The 17,891-nt window shown below is 44.7% G+C and overlaps 1 protein-coding gene across 11 annotated transcripts in view; it reads right to left on the reverse strand.

Moving 5' to 3' along the window:
* Positions 1–17,891, reverse strand: part of CELF4 (CUGBP Elav-like family member 4) — an 862,174-nt gene that overhangs the window by 152,862 nt on the left and 691,421 nt on the right. For 7 of the 11 annotated variants that reach the window (XR_004646302.1, XM_034774816.1, XM_034774820.1 and 4 more), the window contains exons 4-5: positions 14,935–15,063; positions 3,206–3,285 (exon numbers count right to left, since the gene is read on the reverse strand). Coding sequence is in view for 10 of the 11 variants with exons in the window: in XM_034774816.1 (XP_034630707.1) it covers positions 3,206–3,285; positions 14,935–15,063 (209 nt within the window). In the remaining variant the exon portion in view is untranslated. The remainder of the gene's footprint in view (positions 1–3,205; positions 3,286–14,934; positions 15,064–17,891) is intronic. The other 4 variants (XM_034774822.1, XM_034774817.1, XM_034774821.1 and 1 more) reach the window with 1 other exon arrangement.

Raw genomic sequence — 17,891 nt, forward strand, 5'->3', positions numbered from 1 at the left:
GAGAAAAGGATATTGCTGTCATCGAGACATGAGCTTATGAGGGTCTGGGTGAGCGTTTTAGCCGTGAGGATGGATAAGGAAGTCCGTATCTTAGAGATGTTGTGCAGAAAGAATTTTCAAGATTTAGACACAGTCCAGATGCGAGGAACTAGAGAGGCCCAAATGGAAGATGTTGGTGTTGTCTGAGAAAGGAAGTAGTGGGGACAGGAATGGGGGGGAAATTCAAGAACTCTGTTTTAGCCATGTTCAACTCAGCTGACACTAGACATCAACAAGGACACGTGAGAGAGGCAAGCTGACGTTTGAGTTCAGACAAAAGGAGACAGGTCTGGTGTAGAGAGGTGGATCAGTGAGGAGTCAGCCTGGAGCTGGCAGCTGAATTTGTGGAGAGAGAAGGTATAGAGAGAGAAGAGAAGAGGACCAAGGATGGAGCCCTGTGGAACCCTCACAGAAAGCTGGAGGGAGGGGGATGAGGAGCCTCCTCTGAAGGGATGCGGAGGGAACAAGCAGAGAGGTAGGAGGAGAACCAGGAAAGGACAGAGTGACAGAAGCCATGGAACCCAGGCTAAAGAGAGCCATATAAGTACCACAGAAAGAGAAATGTGGATGAAACTGTTGGCCTCATATAGAATGAAAGGATTTAGAGTCAGTAAAATAAACTCAGGAAAAGATTGTGAGGTGCTTAGATACTATGGTAGACGAGGCCGTAAAAGCACCATCAGTCAACATCTGTGGATGAAACTGTTGACCCTATACAGAAGCAAAGGACTTATGGGCAGTAATTCCTTGAATAAGTTGCTTTGGAACAAAGAACGGCGCTTTTGTACCACCATTGCCTGCACTGTTGCTGGTCTCTCTAAGGAAGAAAAATTTTTTTTGCAGAGGTACAGGGTGTGTGATGAATGGCAACCAGGCTTCTAGCCAAGGAAAGGGTTTAAAAAAAAACTTTCACAAAAGAAAGTTGCCTTTTGAAACTATTCGGTAGCATATGTTGTGTGAACAGGAAGTCACAGCGGAGCAATAATCCTGGCAGCTGTGGAGAAACAAGAGCCTGCTGCAAGAATGAATGACTCGAGACCTGACAAGAATGATGATGGATGCCCCGTTGCTTGTACATGAGGATGAGCCATTTAAACTGGCTGAACCACAGGGACAACTTGGAGATGGCATTGCAGCCGGACAAGCTGGCCTAGCGCTAATGGTGCTGAGGCAGAGGGATAGCACAGGGGCTTACAGTTCTGGGTGTCCTGAGCAGAGCGTCACAACTGGACCTGCAGCCATTACGCAGCTGATTAGTTTCATTGGCACTGCTCTCACAAACTCTGACCCCTAATGCACAAGAGATAGATCTGAGTGGTGAGGGATGATGAGGAAAAAGGAAGACGGCAGGATAACAGCTGGACTGGTGGTGAGCTGTATTTTGTGCACAGCTCGTCTACATGACAACATGCTCATATTACCCTTACTTCATCCTCCTCCTTTCCTCCAGCCCCGACCTGTGGTTCCCCCCGCCCACCTTGCATCTTGTCTTTAACAAAGATTGTAAGTCCCTTGGGGACTGTCTCCTTGCTACATGTGTGTACAATTCCAAACCCAGTGAGACCCTGATCCCTGACTGGGGTCTGGGAGCGCTATCTTGAGAGATTTGTAGATTTTAAGGCCAGAAGGGGCCATTATGATCAACTAGTCTGACCTTCTGCATAACACAGATCAGAGAATTTCATCCAGTGGTTCTTTCATCAAGCCCATAATTTTTGGTTGAGCTACAGCAGGGCTTTTAGAAAGAGACGGCCAATCTTGATTTAAAGACTTCAAATGATGGAGAATCCACCACATCCTTGGGCAAGTTGTTCCAATGATTAATTACCCTCACTGTTAAAAATGTGCACTTCATTTCTTTTCTGAAGTTTTCGAGCTTCGGCCTCCAGCTATCGGATCTTGTTCTGCCTTTGTCTACTACACGAACGAGCTCTCTCCTATCTAAAATCTTCTCTCCTCGTAGATACTTGTAGACCAGGATCCAGCCACTTCTTAACATTCTCTTGGACGAACAAAAGAGATCGAGCTTTTTAAGACTCTTATTCTAAGGCAGGTTTTTCTAGACCTCAAATCATCCTTGTAGCTCTTTTCTGAACCCTTTCCAATTTGTCAATATACTTTTTTATCCTCGTAGTATTTATCTTATTGGTAATTAGTATTAAAAGTCACAAACCAATAATAATACAGCAAAAAATGTTAGGCCAAATTGTCTCTCCCTAAGGTTACTAAATTGTGCATTCTCCACTGTGTAAGGCAGATGCATGTGTGTGTGTTTGTGTGTAAGTGAGTGAGTCAGTGTCAGAGAATGTGCAAAATAAGCCTTCCATGTTTTCCCCAAATATCAGGCTGGAACCTCAGCCCTACCGGGCGTTTGTCCAAATGGAGTGATCTGAGGTTGATGGCCAGGAAGACTCTAAATATCTTCACAGCTCTTTTAATTCTAAGCTGTAGAGATGAGGATAAGAACCGCACTTTGCACTTTTTGGTGGTTGCACGGACGTGCAAATTAGAGTACTGCTTGGCTCTAAATTCTGGTTCTGTCATATTTGTCAAGTATCAGGGGGTAGCCATGTTAGTCTGTATCTACAAAATCAGCAAGGAGTCTGGTGGCACCTTAAAGACTAACAGATTTATTTGGGCATAAGCTTTCGTGGGTAAAAACCTCACTTCTTCAGATACATAACACAGATCAGAGAATTGTCATATTTGTGTGCTTTTCTCTGCTTTGAACGCCAAAAAGGCTCCTCATTGTTCCCATATAGACCATTATTCCTTGGCAAAGAAGAAGCGTTTAGACACTGGCAACAAGCCTGAATCATCCCTGGGCAACCAGTGGGGTTACCCCAGGGATAAATCTGGCCCAGCTGGTACAACATTTATGACTGTGTGTCTTTGCAGACAATCAAAACTCGATCATTACTGGTCATGGGACACTGCGCCTCTTCAGCTCACATGTCTGTGAAACGATATCAGTGCCACCCTGGCCTTTTAATTGAGTGGCTAAACAAACCCGAGGCCCCACACGCCTCAGCTGCTATCCATTTTTCCTGGAAGAAGATTCAGAAAGCACTAATAAATCATCAGCCCTTCCTCCCCTTGCCCTTTCATCAGGCCTCTGGGCAGAATAGACCCACAAGGCGTTCTCCTCCATTAGCCTGCTACTCACCGGCATTGTCTGGCTGCCATGCAAGGCGTTGATGGCTGCTTGGGCCTCTGCATGCGAGGAGTATTTCACAAATGCACACCCTGCAAGAGGAGGGAGAGGAAAGAGAAGGATTTTAAAAACAGCGATCCGAAAGCGGCAGGCGGCTAACCGCGGCCAGCCACGCGAAAGGGATTTACTCTGTTGAAAACCCACATGGCTCTCCTATCTACATCGATTATTTGCTGTTTGTAGAGTGCCACAGATGGGCACCCGCCATTACAGTCCATAAGTGCTTATCTCTGCCCCAAAGAGCTTGCGGTGATGACTTCTGACGCGAGAGGTGAGAACAGGAATTGTATTTATGGGATGGCCACCACCTTGGCCAAGGCCAGCTATAGAACCTTGGACTTCCAGCACTAAATAGCAAGTGTCATGACCACTTGAGCTGGAGAGCCATTTCTTGGAGCTGTGGGCTGCAACAGAGTCACATCCTCTGTGTGTCAGCCAGAGAGAGGACACAACACACAACGGTCTGGGGGTTACATTTAGGCATTCAGAGGTCATTTCTCTTAGCCTCTTCTATCAGGTTTGGGGGCTGAGTGGTGAATTTGTATGTAGGCATTTCAGGTACTAGCGTGATGAGCACCATATCATAACTTTACCCAGGAGTAAGCCCTGTGTCAGGGGCAGGGAGAGTCACATCATCAGTATGGAGAAGGTATTACCAGAACTATTTGAATTGACACAGAAGAAGATAAGAGATGTGCTGACTTTCACATAAGCAATGGCCGAGGTGAGAAAACCCCCAGAAGTCCCGGCTTTCAGCCCTTTCTCATACTACCTGGCTATCCTCCCACACATACCCCTGAGGATTACAAAAGAGGCTATTGAAAGCATGGGAGTTAAAAACACTGTTTTTTTTGGGGGGGGGGGGGAGAACAAGCCCAACTCTAAAATGTAATTGGGAACCTGTAAAATTTCCCCCAAAAGCTCAGACTGCCTCTCAGGGAAAGTGCAGCAGTTGTTGTTAGAGGGATCTAATTTATAAGGGGCTAAGGGGAGACCATCATGAGAAAGTGAGATAGATAAACTTCAGCTGGAAACAATAAGGATCGATTATCAAATAATCACAGACCAACATTCCTGGACTCCTGAGATACTTCACCTTCCTTTTCACTAATCAGAGATAATCCAGAATCAGGGTGTTTAAGTATTTGCAGAGATTCTTTTGCACTTTCTGCCTCTAAAAAGAGGATGATTAGCAAGTATACAAAAGCTTTCCAGGTCTAATAGCCCTGAATTTTGGCTGCAGCTTTCAAACTGTGTTCCTTTGTCTCTTGGAGTGAAATCCACCCTCTCTGCACAAAGCCTCAATCAGTGGGAGCTATGCAAGGGTTGGAGGAGATAGAATTTACCCTGTTCAACCCAAGGGTGTCAACACAACCCCTCTGCCGCAGTCATTCCCTGTTGGGTTTTGAGGTAAGGGTTAACTGAAATTCTTGCTCTGGACAAAGGACCAATGGTAGTTAGGCACCTGAAATGCAGATAGACGTCTAGAGGAATTTTCAAAAAGCACCTCTGCACCCGCCTCCCATTGAAATAAATGAGTTAGGCACTGAAGGCGCTTTTGAAGTTTGCTGCCTGCAAATTCAGGTGCCCAAATGTCTTCAAAGGTGCCTGATTTTTAGTTTATCACTTCCTGAAAAATCAAGGTCCCCCTCAAAGGTGTTGAGATCCTCTGCAAGTCCCTCAAACAGAGGCACCCAATACCGTTAAACACTTGAAAATGTAGGGCCAGCTACTCAGCAGGGGCTACACTGATTTAATCCATCTGAGGATTTGGTTCCTAATATCTAAGCAGTATAAGAAACCGCATAGACTAGACTAAACTAGACTAGACTAGAATAGAAAAACAGCCAAAAGTACACTATAGGCATCATCAGATGGTGACAGCAGCAGCAGCACGTCCCATGGGTATCACCACTGGAGGTCTCTGCTGGGACAGCTCACCCTGATATGCTAGTGGGGAAGAAATGGAACAACATGCAGGAATTTGGGGGGGAAATATTGCCAAATGAAGTGAAACATGCAGGATACAAAAAAACGCAACAACACAATAGACGTTATATGTGGTGGTGTTTAAAAACATATCAAAATAAATAAACTGATTAAATGCATAAAAAAGGAACGGAGAAAAAGGCCCAACATATTGATTATTTGTCTTCCTGTAGTGCCTCGAGAGTCTGGAGAAGATCAGGGCCAATGAGATGACTGCTAGACACCGTACTAACACCTAGGAAGACTCAGTCCCTCCCCCGAAGGGGTGCACTCTAAATAGATGGGACAAGCGAAAGGTGGGAGAAAGGAAGTATCATCAACTGCATTTACAAATATCGTTTGCAGATGGGACCCTGAGGCCCAGAGAAATTAAGGGTCACGCTCAAAGTCACACAAAAACCCAGTGATAAACTGAAGCCAGATCTCCTGAGTCTGAGTCAAACGCCTTAATTACAAGCCATCCTTCTACGCTGAGGCCTTGTCTGTTACTTAGTCTGCAGCAAGCGGGGGTGTAAATCTCTAGCACACTAGCTCACTGCAGAGGACCGTCCATGTGGACCCTGCTACTGCAGATTAAGAATTCACCGTGCAGTTTGACATTCTGCTCTGAGGCCTTGTCTGGGCTCGGCTAGATGGCATGTTGGCACGTTTTAGCTCACATGTGCTAACCCAAAGTCTAGTGTGATCAGGGCCGTGTATTCTTTGACATGTGCCTGAGCGGGTTGAGATGGAGCCCCGGCTCTCTTGATGACCTTGACCTGCTAACACATGTTAAAGTACAGCTGCCTTGTCTAACCCCTTTCTTCCCTAGGGTAGACATGGCCAAAATCCTACTTTAGACCAGGCCTTAGAAGAAGAAAACACTGTGAGAATGATTGTGTCCTGAAATAACTAGTTCTTCCAGGGAGATGTATCACACTGGCCTCTGGCATGTGGAGTAGCAGCTTACCTGGAGTTCCTGCTAGCTCTTCCCCACATCTAACTGTCTCATAAGATAAGACAGCTACCCTTCGCTTCCCTGTCGGCTGGCTGCTCTGTGTGTGTGTAAATCAGGCGCCTCACAGCTTCCGTAAATAGCACCAGCAAATGGAAACTGGTAATATTAACTCTGTCAAGGCTCAGTATTGATCCCGAATAGCTTTTTGAAAAGCAAGGCTGAGACTTGTGCTAATAATTAAACTGGTTAGCAATATGGAGCTGCCATTCAAGTTCAGGTTGTAAAAAGAGAGAGAGTGAGCGAGAGAGAGAGAGCAGGAGAGACTAAGTCTCTAGGGCTGTGTCCTCCTTGGAACCAGCTGCTGACAGAGCTCAGTGATTATTGCCTTTATTATTACTACTGAGGTTTGATTCGTTTGTGGTTATCTTTTATGCTTGACAGCTTTGGGTGAGTGCAGCGGGGCACTTGAATTTCCTGCTTTCCCTTATCCCAACTGTTTTTTTTCCAATTAATGGAGTGTTTAACCTCATAAGATCAGTAGGGGTGAAGCCCTTCCTGGTTAGCTAAGTCTGTCCCATTCCAGTCTGGCTGGTTTTTCCTCCCCACTTTATATAATATAGTTGAAAAATATATTCCCCCCTCCTCAAAATGGGGAAAATTGGTCCCATTTTTCCCTACTGAAATTCAAAACTTTGATGACATTTTTCATTGAAATTTGAAATTGTTCAGCTGCCGCTAGAGCGGGTCATATAACAGGGCGGAGTTTGTCCACGAATATTTATGTGAAAAAGGACTCCCAAACTTTCTGTTTTGGTCAAAACTTCGATGAAAAATTGAATTAGAAAATTGAAATTCAGAAAATTTTGATCGGCTGTATTCGTCAACCACCCATAAAAAACTGATAAATGGGATTGTCAGCACTTCACTGCCTTGTCCTTTGGCGTCTCCAAGCGTGCAGTGACTGAGGTGATTTTTCAGCTTTCTCCACCTACACTAATCAACTCTGTTTACTAAAGCAATAGACAAGAAAGCACTCATTTTCCGTCTGTCAGCAAAACAAACTGTGCACTGAAGAAAAGCACTGTCATTCTTGGGATACCTGGGTTCAATCCCCTGCTTTGCCCAGACTCCCTGTGTGACCCTGGGCATGTCACTGAGCTTCTCTCTGCCTCAGTTCCTCATCTGTAAAATGGGGGTGACAGCACTACCCTGCCTCACAAGGGTGTTATGATGCAGAGACAAAGGCCTGAGTCCTGTCCCCTGTTATCACAAGAAACGACTACATGCCTTACTGTATATCCTTGTAGGCTGCCTCTGTCCCAGATTTCAACAGCTCCGCCAGTTGGGCTTCTAGTCCTTTCTTCAGAGGACTTTCCTCATTGACCTTATTGCCAGGAAATGTTTTTCTGAATTCCAGAAGAAATTTCCTCTTTGTTCCATTTCATCCCCAAGTTCCTCAACTAACTCACCCTAAAAAGTTCTGCCACATACAGACTATCAACTACAGTGGGTCAAAAAATGGAAATAAAAATTTTGACATGGAGAATTTCAAGCCAATTTACTTCAAACTTGTGAAAATGTCCAACCAGTTCTGCTGTTTGGCATTCTTTGGATATTTGTCACCAGTGATCACCATGTGTAATTAACTTCGCCGACATCAGACATACCGCGTCACATGGCTGCTTGGACATCATCAGGAGGGAAAGAACTTAGAAGGAACCTTCCATTCTGCAACCACAGGCTCCCACTGTCTGAGCAAACGGGAAATTATTTCAGCTGTATTTGTGTTCTGTGCTTTGTGGACCTCCAGCCACGAGCGGGTGACGTAATCACATATTATTGATTAGTTCTGACATTTCATGAGACATTAAAAACCTGTGGCACTTTCTCAGGAAGCGGGTATCTATCACAAGTCAGTGCAGTACTGACAATCCCACACATTCAAAAAACTCATGAATCAGACCTAAAATTAATAAGACTGGCTTAAATCATAGTATTTAAAAATAATAAATGTGTGGTTCTTTTTGATTTCTGGGTTTTGAACATCTAGATTACAGCCGAGTCATGTTTTCTAGCCTTTCCCTGTAACTGTGAGGACCAGAAACCTACTTGTTTTTTAAAAAAGTGAAAGCTGAGATCCTCACGATCCCAGGAGTCAGGACTTTAAGAGAAGCACTAAACTTTCCAAGGCTCAAATTATGAGAGCTGGCAACATTCTCAGATATATCAGATATATATTTACTCTGTCTTCTCCCACACCCCCCACATCCCAATTCTATGATCTTATATGATGAAAACACTGGAATGCCACTGTGGTTAAGGGCAGAAAAGTTATGTATGAGAGAATCAGTCTCAGTCTTCCTGCTGTTCTTATTATGCCAGGCGAGTCTTCGGAACTAGGGATGGGGAGCAACTGAGAGAAAGGATGAGAACGTTCTTGTTTCTTCCTCAAATGAAGTGATTCACTTCATACACACAGAAAAAGGCTAGAAGAGACGTTCTCTCCGCTTCTTTTTTCATTAGGACCTTGCGGAGTCTGGTGCCTCTTGTTCTCGACAATGTGCTTAAAGTTAACCATAGGCCAGATTTTTTAAAGGTATTTAGGTGCCTAACTCTCATTGGTTTCAATAGGAGTTAGGCCCCTAAACACCTTTAAAAATCTGGCCTCACGTATTTAAGTGCATTCCTGGTTTGAGATGGATTTCTAAACGAACAGGAGCCTAAAATGCTGGGGGCTCGTGGCCATCTGACTGCCGTTTGGCGAACTCTGAGAAATAAATTGGTGGGTCTCAGGTTAATTCTAATGGACAAACATCCACAACCCATGGCTGGACTGAACTCTAACCCCTAGAGCAGTGGTTCCTAACCTGGGGTGCACACACCCCCTGGGGGTGCGAGATGCCCTTTCTGGGGGTGCGAGACATGCCAGATTTTTTTAGAAGCTAAATCATCGAAAACACAAATTAAGCATAGGCACGTAAGTACAACTACTTTGTTTCATCAAACCTATGTATTTATTAACTGTGACAAAGTTCCTCCTCTACCTTGGTGGGTCCTGCGCTTATTGGCGGATTTGCTCGCCTCAGAGATTCACCATGTGGGTCGGGGAAACAGCCCAGAAACCTTCCCCTCTGGTGGAACCCACAGTCCAGGTCACCTCCTCCTGTGTCTGATCAGGAGTTGGGAGGCTTGGGGGGAACCCGGGCCCGCCCTCTACTCCGGGTTCCAGCCAGGGGCCCTGTGGACTGTAGCTGTCTAGAGTGCCTCCTGTAACAGCTGCATGACAGCTACAACTCCCTGGGCTACTTCCCCATGGCCTCCTCCCAACACCTTCTTTATCCTCACCACAGGACCTTTCTCCTGGTGTCTGATAATGCTTGTACTCCTCAGTCCTCCAGCAATACACCTTCCCACTCTCCGCTCCTAGAGGCTCTTGCTCCCAGCTCCTCGCATGCACGCCACAAACTGAAGTGAAGTCCTTTTTAAACTCAGGTGCCCTGATTAGCCAACCTGTCCTAATTGATTCTAGCAGTTTCTTCTTAATTGGCTCCAGGTGGCCTAATTAGCCTGCCTGCCTTATTTGGTTCCAGCAAGTTCCTGCTTGTTCTGGAACTGCCCCTGTTACCTTACCCAGGGAAAAGGGTTCTACTTAATCTGGGACTAATATATCTGCCTTCTAACACTCTCCTGTAGCCATTTGGTCTGACCCTGTCACATAACATTATACATTTTTTAACTATTACTGTAATATACAAACAAAAAATTTTATTTTCAAGTTTTTAAGCTAATTGTAGAGAAATTATCTCACTACAAAGTACAGGGTACCGCCACGTTGCGAGGTATTTCTTGATGCATGCGCAGATGATGATGTGGCAGCGTCGCGGCTTTGTTTGAATTCAGTTAGCCGCTAACTGTTAGCGCTTCGGTTATAGTTTACTTCCACTGCATACTAGATCCATTTCTTTTTGACCTGGATTCCATCAATGATAGTGATTTGATGAAAGATGATCTCATTGAATTATGAGCCAATGGCCGAATCCGAATGGAGTTTGAGACAATGACACTTGAGAATGTCCGGGGTGCTCAACTAGCCACTGTTTCCACAACTGGTGAAGACAGTGCTGGAGATCCTTGTGCCATTTGCGACTACGTACTTGTCTGAGATTTTCATCACTCTTACACATCAAAACAAAGGCCAGAAACTGCCTAAATGCGAGCGATGACATGCGTGTGGCTATTTCAAAAAAAAGTTCCTTGTTTTTCGAACATCATTGAACAAGAGCAACAGCAGAAGAGTTGCTGAGCCGGTAAACTTACAAAAAGTGTGTAACTTGTCATGTATTCTTAATTTTACTGCGAAATTAAAATAAATATATAAATCTAGCTCTTTCGGTCTATAGTTATGGTATATCTAGGTTTAAAGAACTGACCTACTTCAATGGCTTTTGATAAAAGGTGTGAAAACATATTTTGAGAACCAAAGGGGTGCAGGTTCAGAACCACTGCCCTAGAAACCGGTTCTCTCTGGGACGAGACTGGCAGAATGGCAGGGAGGTGGGCATGCAGTGGGGGAGATTAGTGTTCTGTCAATCCAGCCCCGTTCACCGGCACTACACTCGTTTAATTTGCTTTACAGCGACGGAGCAACAGCAGGATCAAACAGAACAGTAGGAGGAGCTACAAGGACAGAGGGAGACCAAGGAAATACTTTATCGCACAACACAAAATTAACCCAGGGAACTCATTGCCACAGCATGTTGTGATGGCCGAAAGTATAACTGAGTTCCAAAATAAGAACTAGGTAAATTCATGGAGAATAGGTCCATCAGTGGCTATTAGCCAGGATGGGAAGGGATGCAAAACCATGCTCGGGGTGACCTCAAACCTCTAACTGCCAGAAGCCGGGAGGGGAAGATGGGGTGGATCTCTCCAATATTGCCCTGTTCTGTACATTCCCCTGGAAGCTCTGTTACTGGCCTTTGTGGGAGACAGGACACTGGGCTAGATGGACCATTAACCTGACTCATTATGGTAGCTGTTATGTTCTTAAGTCCCAGCCTTTCAAGAGATGAAGCTGTAACTTACAGGCAAACCTGTCCAGCTCACAATGGGTCTGCAAAAGGGGTGGGAAAAGTACATCAAGACACAGGCTGGCATTTGTGAGTATGTGTGTGTGTCTTCTTCTCTAGCTACCATCAGGCTAATACTTCCATAAGGAGTAATGGGGAGCAATGATGCATCACATGGGACTGTGAAAAGTGAGCCCCACGGAATAAGAGCTGGATTCAACAGACATTCAGATCAGTGGATAGTATCCCATTAATTTCAATGTGCATTGGATCAAACCCTTAAAAAGTAGGTGGCTTGAAAGGAATCGTGGCTGGGAGAAAGCTGAGATCCTCTGGTGCGGAACGACCCTCCCATTCTGCCATTCTGCCATGATTTCTACCTCCCTGCACAGTGTTAGCATCCAATTTCCGCTCTTGGTGTTGGACTTTCCCAGACACTCACCCCCAGAGCAGAGAGTATATCGGATGGCACACTCCCTTTCCCCCGGCTGTTTCCTACCACCGTAGCAAGCTGAGGCCTGTCTGAAGATGAAGAATCTTTGCTGGCTGAGAGTGACTTTATAGGCATAGCAGTGTCTTTCTCAAATGTGTCACTGTGGTTAGGATCCTCCGTCTTCGTGTTGCAGAAATATGCCCGTCGATGTTGTCACATGTCAAAATATCTAGAGACATATGAACTGCCACAACAGGGCTGGTGTCTTCTTCACACACGCCAGCACATTTGATGAAATATTACATGCCGATCAATATTTAATGGATGCATTTCACTGTCAAGAGAGGAGGGCTTCCTGTTTAAATTGAAGATACTTTTCTAGGAAACGGCTGGAAGAATGACCCTGATATTAGATGGAAAATTCTTGTTCAAATGCTGATGCTGGAGAAAAGGCTGTGATGTGCCACGCTTCAAGGACAGAACTCTCCCAGCTCCACGCGTCCAAGTGATAAGTACTGTCTCAAAAGGGCCAACAATTGGCTAGTCAATCCAATGAGACCAATTTTCACATTTTAAGTATTTGTCTGTGAAACCCGATATAAGAGCTTTTAAATTGGGGATGGCAAAGACTGACAAGGCACACTGTTTAAATCGGGGCGCAACAGGCGCACACTCAAAAACGTGTGTGTGCATTTGTTTCCCTGCAGTTTGAGCAAGTTAGTGGGTATATGCACATGCAAAATGGCCCTTTTGTGTGTATTTACCTATCTTACAAGTGTAGATTCCTATTTGTTTGCAATTATGGGTCTTTGCATTGTGCCTTGCTGCAAAAGTTAGGTCCATGTGATTATCCAATCCATTCTTCTGGGGAAAAATGCAAGATCATTTCCTTCGTCCTATACATTCTTCACCACTTTGCCCAGGCCAGCTTTAAGTGATGGGGCTTCTACCATTTCCAGTTAGGAAAAGGACAGTACTGGGAGTTGAGAAATCTGGTTTCTCAGTTCAGCTGCACCATTCTGCCTCCTTGGACATTGCTGGCTTCACTGATTTTAGCCTCTGCTAACGGTGGAGTAAATTCTATTTTTAAATCTCCAAAAATCAAATAGGAAAACAAGTTCAGAAGTTCATCTCCATACTCAGACGTCAGCATGCTTCCTGGAGCCTCCAATACTGCTCTGCATATTACAGCTAGTTGAAACATTTGGCTTTTTGATCATAGACAATTTTTATTTTGGTCAAAATTACCTGACTTTTCTCAGGGGACGCGGGGCACAAGCAAGCACTCTCCCCCCCCAATTTTTTGGCTAAAAGATTTTGGGTTTTGAAATTTTATCTCCCCCTGTAACTGAATCGCTGTCTCCAGATTGCCTCTTTATGGCCAAAGGCGGCTTTGCCTCAGTTTCCCTCTGAGGTTCCTGGAACTAATCCACAAAGGCTTTCCCCTGGCTAATAACACCCCTGTTTGGGGCTGGTCTAATAACGAACAAGTTGAAACAAGGCTCAAAATCCCACAATAAAGTCCATCGACCCACAACACAACAGTTCATTCACAGCTCTAGGTCTTCTTCAGGCCCAGTCTGCTCTTCATCAAGCAGCCAGTCCCAACCATTTCTAGCTAGAGTCCTTCCCTGTTCTCCAAGCAGCCACTAACAGGCTTTCCTACCTGGAGTCCTTCCTTTCCCAAGGAGAGGATCCAAAACTCTCCCCGAGTTGTCTTCTCTATCATTGAGAGACCAGCAGGCAAACCCCTCCAGCTGCTCTGCTCTTTTGACTCTCAGCCTTCCCCAACTCCCTCTGGCTCAGAGACCAGCAGGTGCACATCTTCTGCGGCATGCCTGGTCCTGGCTATTTCAGGGTCTCCTGCAGGAGACTTGCTGCTCTCTGCAGCCCTCAGCAACCTTCTCCAGACCTTTGCTGACTTTTCTCGCTCCCTCTCCCAGGCCTCTCCCTTATTTATCCGGGAAACCTGATGGAATCACATGACCCATCTTTATATTCCCCACATGGGGAGAGGAGCTAATCATCTCGCAGATGAGGCTGAGACCCATTTCCCATTAAAGGTCCAGCCACCCAGTGGCACCCCCAAATTTAACATTTTAACCACATCTCTTTTGTGAAAATTGACATCTTTTCAGTTTTTGATTTCTTTGGAAATTTAGGGGAAAAGAACCATTTTAAAAAACATGTTTTTCATGAAAAATAATGGGGATTTTCTGACCAGCTCTACTGAACCTACTACAAGAATGGCCTTTCTTTTGGTGTTTCGTTACTTTTGCTTATGCTCCCAATGGAAATGGTCAAACTCCCATTGACTTCATTGGGTGCAGCAGCAAACCCTAAAACACGATTCCTGTAGTATTGGCGGGAGTATTGATAGCTTGGAGTGGCCACAGTGAGAATTACACATGATAATGAAGAGGAACTCTTGTGTTGGAGGCGAGAGAGAAGAGAAAGGGGCCCTGGCTTCCATTCTTGGCTCTGTTGCTAGGCAGCTGTGTGGGCTTAGAGAGGCCTTTTCTCTCCACAGGCTTCTTTTTCCCCCCTCCCATTCTTTGTCTGGTCTATTTAACGATTAGCTCTATGGGACAGAGACTGTCTCTTATTGTACATCGCCCAGAATAATGGGGTCTCAATACGGATTGGGGCCTGTAATACACATAATAAAATCATCTGGGACTTGGGAAGAGCTAGTGGCTGAAGATGGCAGGTGGAACACTTGGTTCTGTTAAGCGAATGAATGAGCACATTTCACCTAAAGGTACTCAAACACAGACAAAGGAAAACGTGGCTCTGGGTTACCTCAGGGCGGATTATGGAAGCAAATTTTATGGGATATGGGTGGGCACATTTTCAAAAATAAGTACTTAGGTGGTGCCCACAAAACATGCACTTACAAGATGGGTAGAGATGCATGCAAGCTGTTATGCAGGCAAAGAAGTGTACGCACATAATCATTTGTGGGCATGTATTTTATACATGCAACTGGCCCTTTGTGCTCAGGCACACATATCCCTGCAGAGACCGGGCCAAACTCAGCTGGTATACATGTTCTTCAATGGACCTTGGCCCATTTACAGCAGCAGAGAGTTTGACCCACTCCTTATGGACCTTAATTGGAAAGTTTGGCCCTAATCAATCCAAGGGGCGACATTCATCTAGCCACTGAGTCACCCTAGTCTAATGGATACTGTTGTACAGAGGTTGGGACCGGCTGGAGGGGCCACGCACCGTGCATCACGAACCGTCTTACCTTTGCTGTTGCCATCGGGTCCCCGGAGGATCGTGCACTCCTCAATGTTCCCGAACGCCTCGAATAGCCTGCGCACGTCGTCTTCTGACTGCTGCTTATTGAGCATCCCCACAAAGAGTTTTCTGTCTTCTGGAACAAAATAAAGAGATGCTTACCATATTTCGGGAGGAGTGCGAAAGCCAATATGACTCCACACAACATGCAAAAGAAGGAGGTGGGAGGGAGACGCCCCTCTCCCCTCCCCGCCAAGGCAAACATTTTCAGAAGTGGCTATGGATTTTGGATGCCAAGCTGGAAACGCCTTAAAGGGGCCTGGTTTTCAGAAAGTGCCAAGCATCACGTTGAGCCCTGGAAGATCGAGGCACCTAAAACCAATTAGTCACCTCTGAAAATCGATGCCCCAAGCCTCATGGGTCAGTTCTTTCTGCTCAGTCTTTGCAGACGAGTTCCCGGAAATAAAACACTGGTATTTTCCAGACTGCCATTCAAAGGGAATGCATACAAGGATGGCATTTAGAACCAACCTTCAATTAGGAAGTGCCCTTTTTAGTAGCCACCACTTTACCCTATAAGCTGCAGGAGAAAATAATTAAGTTTAACAGAAGCGGCTCTGTTTTGAATTGGTCTTTGATTTAAAGCAGCGAGGGAAGTAATTAAATGGAATGGAAGCCCTGGCTTGTAAATGAAGATTTTGGTCTTATATAAATATATATAAACGCTCACATACACATTATACATATAAACACATTTATGTACCCACGCAGATCTCTACATATACACACATACACACAGACAAATACAACAGGAGTACTTGTGGCACCTTAGAGACTAACAAATTTATTAGAGCATAAGCTTTCGTGGGCTACAGCCCACTTCTTCAGATGCATATCAGTTTTTTCATGAAGTTGATGGATTTCCACTCCATACGGCTAAATGCAGTGCCTTGCATAATGATATGCATCTGAAGAAGTGGGCTGTAGCCCATGAAAGCTTATGCTCTAATAAATTTGTTAGTCTCGAAGGTGCCACAAGTACTCCTGTTCTTATTGCGGATACAGATTAACACGGCTGCTACTCTGAAAACAGACAAATACGTATTCAGACTATTTTTGAGGGTCAGCTGATCGAAGCCAACTGAATGGATTTTGCCCAAACTTGCAGTGGTCACCATTTAAAGCCAACATTTACTTATACAAGTATTTAAGATAGGACAGGTACATCCTATTTCAACTAATGGGAGACCCGCTAGCATCTTGGATACCACTGTGCTCTGTTGGTAGATGTTGTATTTACCTTTGCGCTTATGGTAAGGTTATGTTTACACTACAGGCTTGTCAATCAGGGGTGTGAAAAGGTATGTTCCCGGATCAACACAGCTGTGTCTGCATAAACCCCTAATGTAGACGCGGTTATATTGGAAAAACTGCACTTTTACTGGTATAGCTTGTTTAGCTTGGGTGTGGAGTATGAATAAACTACACCCGTGAAAACACAGCTTTGCCAGTATAAGCAGTGTCCACACTAAAAACATGTTGTCATTATACCATACCGTTATACCTATATCGGTAAACAGCTCCTAATGTAGACCCGGCTGTTAAAAGGAACAAACTTTGACAAAGCACCCAAAAACAGGGCCCAATCCAATGGCCACCAAAGTCAATAGAAAGACTCTCATGGACTTCAGTGGGCACTGGATCCACTGTTCGAATGGATTTCTATTCATAGCATTGTGACTGGCAGCGCAATTCAATATCACTGCATGAAGGGGGGGAAAAAGAAATGTACATGGTTTACATTGTGTATGTAAATAGGCCATTTACACATGCTTCATAAATGTGTAACTCATCATTCATTAAATACTATGTAAATGTGTGTGAACCAAGATGGTTTTTTTCTCGAAGCAGTTTACAGAACAGATGCAACCAATTTGAATAAATGCATGTGAGTAAATAAATACTTTGAATTTTTTTTAAACGTGCATGTTAATAACCTGAACCTGACCAGAATGCCCGTTTACAAAACCCCTTTTCTGGTTGAGAACATGGGTGATTGGCACCAGTTTTACTCATTGAGAAAGAGGTGATTTAGGCAAACTGGTCTGCTTAAACTGGTTTGATCAACGTTCACGTACCCAAGAGTCATCTGTAAATTAGCAAATTGCCTTAGAAACTGAGCTAAAAGTAATTTTTTTATGCAGTAGATTAGATCCCTACCCCTACCCCGTTAGGGTGATCCTGATGAACCAAGAGCATTCTGTGTATAGAAAATGCACAGATGGCTAGAGTAGTAAGATGACCAGCCTTTACGTGGCCTTTAGCTGCATAGCCAGCGCTGAAATAGTAGGAACACATGGGTTATCCCCATGCTTTCTTTTTCCCCCATCTCAACGGAAGTAGCTAAAGTAATGGACAGTTCAAAGGCTTGTTTTCTAGAGGCATGCATAAGGAAAGTGATAGCTTTGATGACTGTCTTAACCAGATCTACTGGGAACCATGGAAATAGGAACTAGGAAGATCAGTTAGTGCAGTGTCAGACTTCCCCACTGTACTTTTTCAGTGCTTTGTCTAGACTATTTTTCAAGTAATCGAGTCATTTAATCCTCCAATGGCAAGGAATGGACTAAATATTATAAATGTTCTCTATAGCTCTATGAGTCCGAGGAGCTTCCAGCATCCCCTTGGTCACATCTCTGTGATGGGCTGCATGTATCTGCCAATGAAGGAATATTTCCTAACCACTGGGTGGGCACAGGGAGAAAGGGAAAGATTCAGCTGTAGAAAAGTCTCCCCCACAGCCAGATGAAACCATCTTCTTGGAGATACAATGTGTATGGTCCATCAGAAACCACTTTACTCCATGGGCAAATTGCTCTGTGCAATGGAATCTCTGTGATGGGGTGTTAAACCTTTGACAGGTAGCTATTAACGCTACTCAGATCCTCGATGAAGCATCTCTTT

This window comes from Trachemys scripta, chromosome 6 (assembly GCF_013100865.1).
Source record: "Trachemys scripta elegans isolate TJP31775 chromosome 6, CAS_Tse_1.0, whole genome shotgun sequence".
Taxonomy (NCBI): Eukaryota; Metazoa; Chordata; order Testudines; family Emydidae; genus Trachemys; species Trachemys scripta.